Here is a 13,483-nt window from a genome sequence, read left to right as displayed (position 1 = left end):
CTCTCTCACTGTCTATAACTCTACTTGTCAAATAAAATTAAAAAAAAAAATCCTTTACTGTCTGACAGTCTCCCAGAAACTCCAGTTTCTCTGGAGATTCATGTCCTGTAGATATAGTCAGAAAAGAATCTGTCTTAGAGATATTCTGTGGGTTCAAACTAATTAAAAATGTGCTGCAAATCTCTCCCTGTCTCCCAAGTGCAATGCATTCACATAGGAACCAACATTAGAATGGTCAGCGTAACAGCCCATGTTGATCCTTCACTGGCCAGTGTGAGTACTGCTGTCACTCGGGACCACGTACGCCTTGTGACATACCTCATAGAGGTCGATCATGACATTCCCCTCAGGGCCCCTGCTGCTCTGGACATTCTCCAAGGCCAGGGTGAAGTACACTCCCCGGGTGTCTGAGATGTAGAGGTTGTACGTGTCGTTCTGGTTCCACTCTTGAACTGCTGCGAACACTTGGTTCTCATCCGTGCTGATGACGTGCATATCCTGAAAAAAGACACAAGAGAGGCAACAAAGAAGAGTTTTATACATTAACCTGACAGGCATCCAAAGAGTGTGGAGTCCAATAAGGAATATCAGAATAAGCACTGTAATGGGAGAGAGTTTCCTTTTGCATATGTAAGAAATAATAATTATTTGGTTAAGTATCACTTAAGGCATTAGGCAGAGAGGCCATGAGAAAAATTAGAGGGATAAGCATAGCTCAGTTGTAATTTAATTGACTCAGCAGATAATTTAAAGAATATTTTCCTGAATATTTATGACAGTGAAGGATCAATCATTTTTATGTATTTGCCAACCACAGACAGTATTTACTCATAAGGCCTATGTGGGGCACATATGAGGGAAAGCTGGAAAGACAACGAGAAAACAACTCTGCTTCTCGCCACGTGGTCTATACCACCAGTATGGGCATCACCTGAAAGCTTGTTGGACACATAATACTTCAGGCCTCAATTATCAAATGAAATTCTCAATCCCTAAGTGATTGGTATGGAACCTGGAGCTTGCGAAGCACTGCTGCAAGGTTCAGCAGACCCCACTGAGCCCACTGGAGGGAAATGTTCACCCAGGAATCCCCCGGCACTGATCTCATGTTAATGACTGCTCCAGGACTTGGTTGCTTATTTAAAAGCTTGCACTGCGATGCTCTGCAGGAAACCTTAGGTAAAGAAGAGTGACAATTTTAAAATAACTGATGCTGTTAGAGCCCCATGTTCCTGGAAGACAGAAACAGGGCATGGTAGCATGGTAACAGAGAGAGGACGCCTTGAGACAGATTCCAAATCCCTTCTCCTCCCACTCAGAACCCCCCAAAAGTAGAGGCCAACACAGACCACAGCTTGCTGTCTCAGACCAAGGCTTCCTGTTAGGGGATAATTTTTCATATACTCTTGGCAGCCTTTTACCCTTTGACCAAAGCATTAGACATGGGGTAATTTCCAAAACAAAAATAAAACAAAACAAAACAAAAAAATCTCAAAAACAGTCAAAAACCTCAGAGTTGTTTTGACAAAATGACAAACAACAATAACAAAGCAGAAGAATAATTTAGAAAGATTCTTTTCCTTTGTGTAGCTTAGAACTCAAATCACCCAGGATGGACACAAGTACATCCTTAAAGAGCTTCAGGAGATCTGACAATCTTCCATAGTAACAATCCCGAGGAGTTCTACCTAACTTAAAAATTTCTCATTCTAACACACACCTATGCTACTTCCATTTGTCAATCAACAATTCAGCTCTGACTCTGCTAGATATAGAGACACAAGACTCTCCCACATCTTTAGTCTTGAACACAGTTAACTCCTGTGATTCCAAAAGGAAGAAGTCTCGCACAGGGTTTGTGTTTCTCACCTTTATTCAGTCTGCACATGACATATTCTAGAGTTTGGTAATGTTTTCGTAGAATTAATTCCTAGTGGAGAGGCCCAGAATGAATCATACCCATTAAGTTCTATTAACAATGCAAACAAAGGTTCAGTATGGAAGTTGGCTACTGCTCATATCAGCCTAGTGTCTATTTATGTTTCTTCTCATAATTACAGCTTGATGTTCTTTGAGAAAGAACCTTACCCCTTTAAGACCCATTTTCTTCCTGTATCTAATCCAAATTCTTCTGGTACTTTTTCTACCCTCAACACCAGAAGTGAGCTTTTATGCCTAGCATTCAGCATGTTCAATTTTCCTAGCAACAGTAACCAAATCAGGGATGGGTCTGCAACACAAGCAAAAAGAGTAAGACATATTTCTAGAATAACTAGGAAACTCTTGGTGGGGGGCACACTTTTAATTCATTTGTAAGCAGTAAAAATAATAATTTTTCTGACCACTTATAATCCATAGAACTGATGGAGATGTATCTTGGGGGCAAAAGGAAGTCAATCCTGAAAACAGCATCAAAAGATAGAGACTGGCACAAACCTGTGACATTCTTTGGGTCCTTGGATGTAAACATCTAAGACACCCATCTCACCTTCTTCCTTTCAGCAGATGCAGCATAATCCCTGAATCCAAGTTTAATATTTCAACACTATCCTGGCTCATGCATTTCTACCTTTGTGTCTTTGGAGTAAATTTTTGCACTAGCGAACCTCTGGTGTTCTCTCGATAGATATTTGATTAAATAGCATTAGGTTGGAAGACTAAAGTAGATCGCCTATACCAACTCACCTTACACAAAACTTAATTTCATAGATTTGGAACTTAAAATACAGACGCATTGAGATTTTTCTTTTTTTTTAATCTGGGTCACTTAGAGAACTGGTCATATCATGATAATGGAAAAGATGGCCATCTCCAGATATGAGCTGAGAGTCAGTCTCTCTTTCTCCTCCTGTAATCTAACTTCATTGAACAGACTTTTCAAAAATGATATGTCCTGTGGGCCGGCGCCGTGGCTCACTTGGTTAATCCTCTTCCTGTGGTGCCGGCATCCCATATGGGCACCGGGTTCTAGTCCCAGTTGCTCCTCTTCCTTTCCAGCTCTCTGCTGTGGCCCAGGAGGGCAGTGGAGGATGGCCCAAGTGTTTGGGCCCCTGCACCTGCATGGGAGACCAGGAAGAAGCACCTGATTCCTGGCTTCGGATTGGCGCAGTTCTGGCTGTAGCAGCCATTTGGAGAGTAAACCAATGGAAGGAAGACCTTTCTCTCTGTTTCTCTCACTGTCTATAACTCTACCTGTCAAATAAATAAACAAGTAAATAAATAAATGATATGTTTAAATATTTCAAATAACATAATTAAAATGCATCTTTATTTTTTCTTACCTAAATCCTCTTCCTCTATCAGGAAAATATGTTTCTTCTCCTTTATGTTGAATGCTTTCACTGAGTCACAAAAAATATTTAGCAAATGTGAAATTTTATAGATCTTCCATCAGAGAATTTGCTAAAGTCTGTTCTGTAGGACATTATTAGAATTCAATAAATTAAAAAGGAGAGCCAGGTCATTTCTTAACTGTTTTAATTAATTCTGAATTAAGGAGCTTTCTTGACCATAGGACATCCCAGAACCCTTAACACCCTACAGAGCTGCTGTCACATAGAAATGAACACAGAATGGAGTTGGTTTTTTAGGAACTTAAACCAAATTTTCAAGAAGGATCAGTAAGGACATTTTACTCTGAGTAAACACTGTTGAAAAAATATTGTTGTGAACATCAATTCCTTATTCAAGAAAAATGATAGAAAGAAAAATTGGCCAAGCAGCTCAAGGTTTCAAAGCAAGTTAGTGACAAATCCTGGTCCAGAATCCGGGTCATCTGCTGTAAATTGGGCAGCCTCTGCACCACTGGTATCCCTGTGCCCATCGATCTTCCACCACGGAGACAACCAGATCCATACTAATAATAATATTACCTTGCTTTTATAGAGTAGCTGTCCTCCAAAATGCTCAAAGCACTTTCATATGTATTGCCTCATTTATCTCACTTGAGTAGCTCAGAATGAGCTCCAAGTAAGTTACAAAAGGGAAGACTGTCACTCCATCTCCCTGTCTGGAGTGCCACATGCTCTCAGAGGCATCAGTACCATTAAAATTTACCCATCACCTTCCCTGGTCATTCTTTACCACTATCTTATGAAATTTTTTGGCACAGATCAAAATAACTCTTCTTTCAAGAGCTGAGACAATGGCAGTGGATGATTAAAGAAATTTGACATTAGTTTGTCTCAGTTCCTTTGGCCAGCACAAATTTTTGTTTATGGCCAGTTGCAGCAGCTCTGCTCTGATAGAGGTGAGGAAATATGTATGTCTTTACTACAGAGCAACACCATCCAAGGCTGGGGTTTCTCTTTGTAGGTGTAATTGCATTGTAATGAAGAATCTCACTGTCTTCATAATAAACCTGGACCAAATATCATATTTTTTGCTGGATTGGCTCCTGTTTTATGAGAACAAGCTAAATTATTCACTGACTCCCACCTTATAGCACACATGAAGCTGAGTAAAGGAATGCACTTATCTGGGAGAACAGGGGGAGGGGAGCAGACACCCTATTTCAGGTTCAAAGTAAAATTGTTCCTTCCAGATTGGCAAGATACCACCGGGGCTAACTGTCAGCAGTGATCTGTGTGATGGCTGTGAACAGGCAATGCAAAGTATCTGTTTCCCGAATCTCCAGCAATGGATCCATGAAAGCTTCGTTGATTTTAGCCTACCAGTTCTGGGACATTTTGTATTGAAGCTCCTGCTAGTATTTCAAATTTGGGGTGGGACAGAAATAACTGCATGTTTTAATAACAGAAGTTTTTAATTTACCTTGAAGGGAAAAATACATAGTATAAAAAACACTAGCTTGGAAGTCAAAAGACTTGAGTTCCAGCATCAACTCTGCCGCAAATAGCTTTTGCTTTTGGTCAAGCCTTGTTCCACTTAAAGAGTATACTCACTCAAAAGTGAGCATATGACGTCACTCAATTCTGCTCATTCCTGATTTTGTCTCAATTTCTACACACATCTTGAACAAGAGCATCTCACTGCACTGAGTATAATTCTGGCTTTTAAAGGTGCAAATCTTGCAAGTCAACTACTTCATTTCAATGGGTAATGGGGAAAATACCAGCTCTGTTACATTTACAAAGGTAATGTGTTCATCTCCCCATAGACCTTCCAAGGAGCTTACCAAAGAGAATTTTAACACTTTTCCTTTTTTATACTGGCTTCCTAGAATTTAAATCTCAGGTACAACTTCAATGCTGTTACATTCTTGTCTTATTGGGCAAAAGGCAAACAAAAAACCTAAGCCAAATCAAGAGAAAAATGCATTTAAATGTATGTAGACATAACTATAGGACATACAGTCCTTGGAAATTACTGGTAATTAATCTTTTAGTATCTGAAAATAATGATTACTAAGATAGATGGAATTCTTTGAGTCAATAGTTCAATTTTATGAATGTTATTGCCTCTTCTGGGCTGAGGTGAAAGGGGCTTTCACTGTGTTAGGGTGAGGGTAACACTGAAAATCAAGATAGAGAATTCTGTCTGGAGAAGCCAGAGCAATCTGTTGCCATTGACTCTCTCTTGTGTATGTCTATCATATGATTCCCTGGTCAGCTAGCTGCTGTCGCTCCAAGAGTGCATACTACAAAGTCAGGGCTGAAAATATGAGAGAAAAAGACACAACTGCCCCCAAAAAGAACAAAAAAGTTCTTTACGTTATTTTGCTCAATGAAAAGTTGAGCTAAAATTCTCTTTAAACTTGTAGAGTCTTCTATTACAAGCCATATATATTTCCTTGCTCTAAGATGAAGGCATACTAGGTTAAAATATCTGGTCATTAAGTAAACTGAAAATAGATCTCTGTAAAAATTAAGAGAATATGAGAGGGAAGAGGAGGAGGGATGGAACATGGGCAGGAGGGAGAGTAGAGGGGAAGTGTCACTATGTTCCTAAATCTGCATATTTGAAATATATATGAAACTTGTATGAGTTAAATAAAATTAAAAATAAAATTACAGTAAAAAAAAAAAAAAAAAAAAAGCCACAATGGCAACACCACCACATACACCGCTTTGAGCGCCCATGTCAGCTTGACCTCCACTAGATGGCGCTCAATATTAAGGCAGTCCTTCAGTGTTCCCGGAAACTTAACTAGGGATGTCAACAGTGAGGATCTTTCACTTTTCCTTTACAGCTGCTTCCAAAACCCTATGTCTTTAGTGAAGTTTTTGTTTTTGTTTTTTTAAATTAGCTGTGACTCAGAACTCTGACGCTAACAAGCCTTGTGAGCTCCAATGAGAAAAAAAAAGAGTCATGTTGCTGCAGCAATTCTCAATAATAACGTAACTCGACAGAAACAGATCCCTGCTGATGCACTGATAGACCATGAATCCAAATACTTTTTCTGTCTTGATATACACCTAATTTATATGGTTTGGAAACCTTTCTATTGAAAAGCAAAATCAAAACAATGATTATTTGGATGCTCTTATAGAAAGAATTCTAAAGAAAGGAAGAAACGAAGGGGTACTGACGGGGGAGGGAGCTGAGAGATAAAGGTGAATGATGTGACTGGTAAAAAAAAAAAAAAGCAGCAGAGTAAAGTGGAGAAACAGAGGTAAGATACGACGATGAGAGCCTGACAGGGCCCCTGCGGAGGGGGTGGACTATGTGAAATCAAAGGAAATGGTGAAATGCAGAATGCGACTCAGGCCATACCTTGGGCAGAGCATATTTCGGAAGTTTCATTTGGGCAAAAGCATTCCTTCGGTAGGACACATAGTAGTGAGGTCTTCCTCCTGATGTCAACTAGATCAGAAAAACAAGACTGTGAGAGGAGCTACTGCAATGGTCACAGGTCAAGAAAAGTCCCCGAGTGCAAGGGGTAGCTGTCAACAAAACAGCAGGGATGCCTGTAGTGGACAAGCGTATCCAACTGGTATTCAGTTCAAAGTCACTTCAACAGTATATGTGAGTTGGTCAGAGGACCCAAATACAACCCCACTGGATGACAGCACAATTCTTTAACATGAACTGTCTCAGAATCCAGAACACATTCTCAGCTATTTTTCAAATGCTATAAGCCTCCGGGAATACTGGCTCATTGCCTATCAGCAGCCCAGCTCCCAGCTCCAAGTCAATTATCCTACAAACAGGTCCTCATGTCACATCACAAGGAAATGGTCCAGATCAGAAAATGGCAGAATGGGAGCCTTACAACTCTGGGCACTGAGTTCCAGTTTAATGGTATCACGCTGATGACTGTGCACTTGTTCCATACACAGCAGTGGCGGCATGTTAGTTGGAAAGCCAAACCAGGGTCCCGCTATAAATCTACTCTTGTTCTCCAACTCCCAGAACAAGTGTGTGAGCCCACTCTCCTGATTTTGTCCATGACATACAGCCCAACAAAACCTGGTGTAGGTGGGGGCAGGTGAGAGGAAGCAGTCTCCACCTTGGCATGACAACATGCAAGTCATGATGTTAAGGGTAGTACTGCCAATTCGCTCTCCTTGGAGCCACTCTCAACCAGCACAGATATGCTAAGGTAGCTAGGTAGACATGAGCCTAGGTGTGGAAGAGGGGTGGAAGAAAATGAGGATATTTAGAGAAAATGAGCAAACAAGCCCTGAAAGCAGACCAGCATTTATACCTGAAGACACTGCACTTGTGCTATAACCCTGTTAGATGGGGTTAAGTCCTCCCCCTCGGGATAGCTCAGGGAACTTTCCCCTCCCCTGCACCACAGAGGCTATTAGGTCCAATAACCCCATGCTGAACACATCCTGGGAGGATTTTCTGGAACTCTACATCCAGAAATCCCCTACTCACCATTTCCCGGAAGAGGGAGGAGGGGAGAAGCAGGGGACTCCTACTCATGTCCATAAAAACTCCAGTCTGAATATAGACTGGGCTCTCAGCCCTTTCGTGAGATGCCCGCCTGGCCTATGAGGTGTACTTTCCCCTCATTGTTTCTCTTCATCACACTTTGCTACCCGGCTTACCACTACTCTGTCTCAGGTATGAACTGTTCCTTGTGCAAAGCACCCCTGAGCAGCCGATCTCTGGTAACATATTTGGCACCCACTATCAGCTGCAGTCTTGCCTTCTCAGAATGTAGACAAATGCTTGAAGTGAATGTTTATTAGACGCTTGGGGATATGACTGGAATGAAACAGTCTTTCCCATTGGGTATCAGATCTCCACTTAGCCCTAGCGGTGGCTTCCAAGATCATATTCACAGTGGCATGGGTAGAAACTATATGAAATTCCAACTGTTGAATTGATTCTTGTTTGTAAGTCATATATCTGGATTTTATATAAACTGTCACTAGAAACCAGAAAATATTCCTGGGATAGAGAAATGAATTATAGACAGAACCAACCCTTGCAACTGTTTGAATGTCATTTGATAATTTGATACTGAAACTATCAGAGTACTTATTACTCATTTACTTGAAGAAAATGGAAATGAGGTAGGCATGTGTGTATATAAAACCACATGTGAAACAATTTAAAAGTACACAGGCTGTCAGGCATTTGAAAAATTTGCTTTCCAAAAATATGTGATTACATGTTGTAAATTACAACTTCTGATCCAAATAATACAATCACATGTGTTTCAGTTGTGGTGAATATGTATATGTCAGCTACTTAACGATTCCACCTTTGTCATTTTAAAATGGAAAGCAGTGAGAAATTTTAAATGCACAGTCCAAGCAAGGCAAAATTCTCCTTAAATGTTGAGAAGCAGCATTTGATCTGACAACTGCCCTGATAAACTCAGGTCGCCACACCTGCTCAGGCCCCTCAGTGGCCAGGAGCTTTTGTGGAATGCAGGTGAGGGGCTGAGTGGAACGGTGCACCCCTCTGAGCCAGTCTCACACTCAGCAAGGCCACCACAACCCCGTGTTGATAAGGCCTCTGGACTCTGGCCGAAGCAACTCACTACTATTCGACTGGTACAGAATCTTCTACCCTCAGTAACGCTCCTTTGCTGAAAAGGGAACACTTTATTTTTACTTCTGTTTTTCCTTCTTCCACTTTTCAGGGAGTGTAAGCAGCAGAGGCAGCTGCGACAGGAACAGAAGGAGGAGACACGCATGGCTTTGAGACGATCAGTAGAAGTGGCTGTGTCATACCTGCACAAACACATAATCATCCTGGACAATCAAAGAGTCTGGGTCAATGTAGCCCGGGAAAGGCTTATTCTTGTTGGTCTCGGTGCAGTTCTGCATTCGGCAAGTTAGGTATTGTGAATCTGAAAAAGCAAAAAAAAACAGGTGGTTAGGGAGGGCATACACACGAGTGAGCCTTCAAAAAGTTCAGGAGAAGTGCTTATGATGAGAAGCTATATGTGGATCTCCAACAAAAAATATTTGCACCAAAATACACATCTGTGAATTCATTTTTTCATTAACTATTTGAAGTCCCCTTGCACAGAGCTTTAGAGTCCAAGTGGATATTTTCAACTTCCCTTGCTATCTCCAAGTCTTCAAACAAACTTCATAATCTGTATTTAATACATTATAGTTATCATTACTGCTAAAATTAATCTCACTAGTATTGTCCTCCTTTGCTATCACCACCAGCTCCCAATGCTCACACCAACTCTTGTCATTCTAGAAAACTAAAGTCTTGTTCACTAATTTTCCCAACCAAAAAAAATTTTTTAATTTTATTTGTTTATTGGAAAAGTATAGTAACAGGGAGAGGGAGATCTTCTGTCCTCTGGTTCCCTCCCCAGATGCCTGCACCAGGCAGGGCTAGACCAGGCCAAAGCCTGGAACCTGAAACTCAATCCAGGGCTCCCACGTGGGTGGCAGGAACTCCAGTACTTCAACTGTCACCTGCTGCCTCCAAAGTGCACATTAGCAGGAAGCTAGAATCAAGAACCAGAACCTGGACTTAAACCTAGGCATTCCAGTACAGGATGTGGGCACCCCAAGTCATGACCTAACCTACTGTACTAAAAAGCCTGTCCTAGTCACAACACATATTTTGAAAGTCTGGCAGTAATATTTGTGACTTTATAGTCATTTTTTTTTCTCATGAGTAGGCTCTTTACCTCCCCTAACTCTGATCTTTGATAGACAAATAGGGAACCACACATACATGTATCCATTTCTCAACCCATGGCAGAAGTGCTGCTTCCAATAAGACTCTATATTATGATATAAGCATTTCTTATACTCTTAATTAGAAAGGACACAGAATCCAAAAGCTTTGCTGTCATTTTATAAATAAGTAACTCTGACATGGATTTCACCCGAGACTGTACACCAGCCAATAAAGATAATATCATGATAGTGATGATAGCTCTTAGACTGGTTTGTTTTCTATTGCTAGAAGTAGAATGTATCAGGGAGGCTGTCTCTGTTTTCCATCCACAAATATTCTGGCCTCTGTCCAGTCAGATTATGTCACTCCCTTACTTAATACTGCTCTGCCTCAGTGCATTTAAAATAAATTCAGGCCCTCCACTGCCTACAACAATTTGCCCCTCCACCCATGCTAAGCTGTTTTAGCATCCCAAGCCACCTCTAGCATGGCTATTTCACGTTCAGGACTTGGCCAAATTTCCTTCAAAATATGTCATTTACATTCCCTCTGCCTACAATGGTTCCCTCCGGGTTGTAGAAAAAGATGGTTCTGGATTTCAGCTTATTGATCCTTCACTGTACTCTCTAGAACACACCATCCTGTTAATTCCCTCTATGGAATTGATCCCAATATAGAATTACCTTATTAATTATCTATTTCCGACCTTGTCATGATTAGAATTCAAGCTCGATTAAAATAGATACCTCCTTTTTTTATTTCTTTCCTTTTTTTTCCCCTTAATCTGTACCCTGGATCCTAATACCATTCACACAGCAGACAATGAACGAGTATCTGTTACAACACATTTCTTTATTGAAATATATCTTTTTAAATTTATTTTAAAGTGAGAGACAGATAGACAAATGGAGAGAGGTGTTTCATCTCCTGGTTCACTCCCCATATGCTCACAACAGCCAGGGCTGGGCCAAGCTGAAGCCAGGAGCCCAGAACTCCATCTGGATCTCCCACATGTTTGGCAGGGAACCAAGTACTTAGGCCATCATTTGCTGCCTCTCAGGGTGCACATGAACGACAAGTTGAATGGTAAGTGAAGGAGCCAGACTCAACCCAGCCACTCTGATATGGGATGCAGACCCTCCTTTATCTCTATATGGTACTTTGTTGCAATGCAATACTTAGAATTGCCCTAGACTTCATGTTATACAAGAGTCTGTCTTTCAGTAAAGTTGCATAGTGTGATAAAGAGAAGGAAAATATCTGTTCCCTGATGATGTCATTGAGCCACTGCACTACCTCTGTCATTCCTATGTGAGATCATGAACAAAACCACTGATTAAAGAAAATTTAATCAAATGTTCTTGATTAAGAAATCTTTGGTTTCATATTACAAATACAACTCCCATTACATTTCTAGGAATGGCACTTAATGAAGACTTCAGATGGATACCATTCTTGTCTTATTTATAATCGTTTCTAATAGTTTCTTACAACTGCAACCTTCTCTTCAGAGATCTCTGAAGAAACATAACGTGAAAATATAAACATATTCTTTTCATATTTATAACTCATTTGTGTATCAATTATGAAGGTGAAGGAATTAGGGAGGAAATAAAGGAATACTGAAGCCAGTATTTGTTGACCATCTGTGTGGCACTCTACAGCATGTTCACTTTATTTAGTACATTTATAACAAAACAAAATATGACAATTGATTTTGCAGATAAAGAGAATGAAGCTCAAAGTGACAGTGATTTGTAGAAATGGCAATATGGGATTTATACTTCATTTGCATAGCTCCAACTCTCACTTACTTCTACTACAGTATATTGCATGAAAAACTACTGTAAGCTTGGTGTCAGATTTTGTTAAGCATTTTTGGTTTCCATCTAAATATCAAGAGGCTCACCAAAATACAAAACAAGGCCACCAGCAAATTAATAATTTCCATTGAGTGATTTGGCATTATGGATCCAGATACTTAAAATAATATGTTTTTATCTCAGATTAATTACTTAGAATTCTACCTAAGGAAATCATAATCTGGCAAATATATAGCCACTAGCTTTGGTTATAATTTTCTTAAAGGCAGCAGATGTTTTACCTAGCAATAAAACATCTATGTTCCATATTGGAGAATCTGGTTCAATTCCTGGCTCTGGCTCCTGATTCTAATTTCCTTGCCAATACAGACCCTGTGAAGTAACAGGTGATGGCTCAAGTAATTGTGTCCTTGCCACAACGTGAGAAAACTTGGATTGGGTTACTGGCTCCTGGCTTTATCGCCCCTCTAGATTTGGTCATTTCTGGTAGTTTTGTTGTGAACTAGTGGATAGCTGCTCTTTAAATCTGTCTCTCTCTCCAACTCTCTCTCTCTCTCTCTCTCTTAAGTAAAAACAAATATTTGAAGTTCATGGAAAAATGGAATTAGAAGATAAGTGTATTTAGAAAAACAGAGCTTGGAACAAACAAAATGGCCAGGAATAGAGAAATAACTAAAGAGTGGAACAGCTATAGGTTGTGTTAGTTTTAAAAAATTCACCAAAGTTATCCAAAATGTTTATATTATCAGAAGCTTGGTATAGTCTATGTACTCTGAACTCTCCCAGAAACTTTCCTGTTTATCAAAAATTATTCAGAAAAAAAAGTTTTTTTTTTAAAAGTAGGCTACCAAAATATGCGTATTATGAACCTGAAATTCACATTATATATACATATATATCCATCTATATATAGATATATTTACATATGTATGTCTGCACAAGAAGATATCTATTTCTAATGTCAACAACAGTGGAGATGCAGTAATGTGAGAAGTTAGGCAACTTGAATACAATTTCCCAGTCCAGTACCTCTCAGCTTGCTGAGTGGCAGGGAGTCCCAGTGGGTCTGTGAAGCCAACTGTCTCTAATTCCTCTGAGGTTCTATCTTCCTCTATTCCTTTTATTACATACAATGGTCGAGCTGTGCAATGAGCCAGTCTTTGGGCTGAGAATTAAGGTTGCGCTAGATGACACAAGAATAACCTTTGCAGGAAGTCTTCAAACCAATTCTTACTCATAGGGGCTGCAAGTGAAACCTTCAGGTTGAAGAGCAAATGATCAATTTGGAGTAGCCTGTCCATGGAAAAGTGTTCCTGGTTTGTTCCCTTTCTATTCTTAAGGCAAACAGAAAGAAATTGGCTGCACTTCATAATGAGGGACCAATCACTCTTATTACCCTAGGGGCTTGCTGTAATAGCATTAAGCATGATGAACTCTTTCCACATTCAATTCCAGTGAGTGTATGATGTGATTCCATAGAAAGCATACTGTAATTTGGCATTAATTAATGTCAATTAATGTATGCAACTGCTAGATGTTAGAATTAATTTCATTACCTTGCCTACACAGATGTTTTCCTTACCATAGGTAATTAGGACACTGTATTGCTCCTTTCAAGCGTGCTCACTCTTTGCAAGAGCTGC

The 13,483-nt window shown here is 40.0% G+C and overlaps 1 protein-coding gene across 4 annotated transcripts in view; it reads right to left on the bottom strand.

Moving 5' to 3' along the window:
* The window catches only part of SORCS1 (sortilin related VPS10 domain containing receptor 1), a 572,961-nt gene that overhangs the window by 126,559 nt on the left and 432,919 nt on the right, over positions 1-13,483 (bottom strand). For all 4 annotated transcript variants that reach the window (XM_062214029.1, XM_062214026.1, XM_062214027.1 and 1 more), the window contains exons 7-9: positions 9,099-9,217; positions 6,676-6,765; positions 319-498 (exon numbers count right to left, since the gene is read on the bottom strand). In XM_062214029.1, the coding sequence (XP_062070013.1) occupies positions 319-498; positions 6,676-6,765; positions 9,099-9,217 (389 nt within the window). The remainder of the gene's footprint in view (positions 1-318; positions 499-6,675; positions 6,766-9,098; positions 9,218-13,483) is intronic.

This window comes from Lepus europaeus, chromosome 17, assembly GCF_033115175.1.
Source record: "Lepus europaeus isolate LE1 chromosome 17, mLepTim1.pri, whole genome shotgun sequence".
NCBI classification, from domain to species: Eukaryota; Metazoa; Chordata; class Mammalia; order Lagomorpha; family Leporidae; genus Lepus; species Lepus europaeus.
This window is presented reverse-complemented; position numbering and strand designations above follow the sequence as displayed.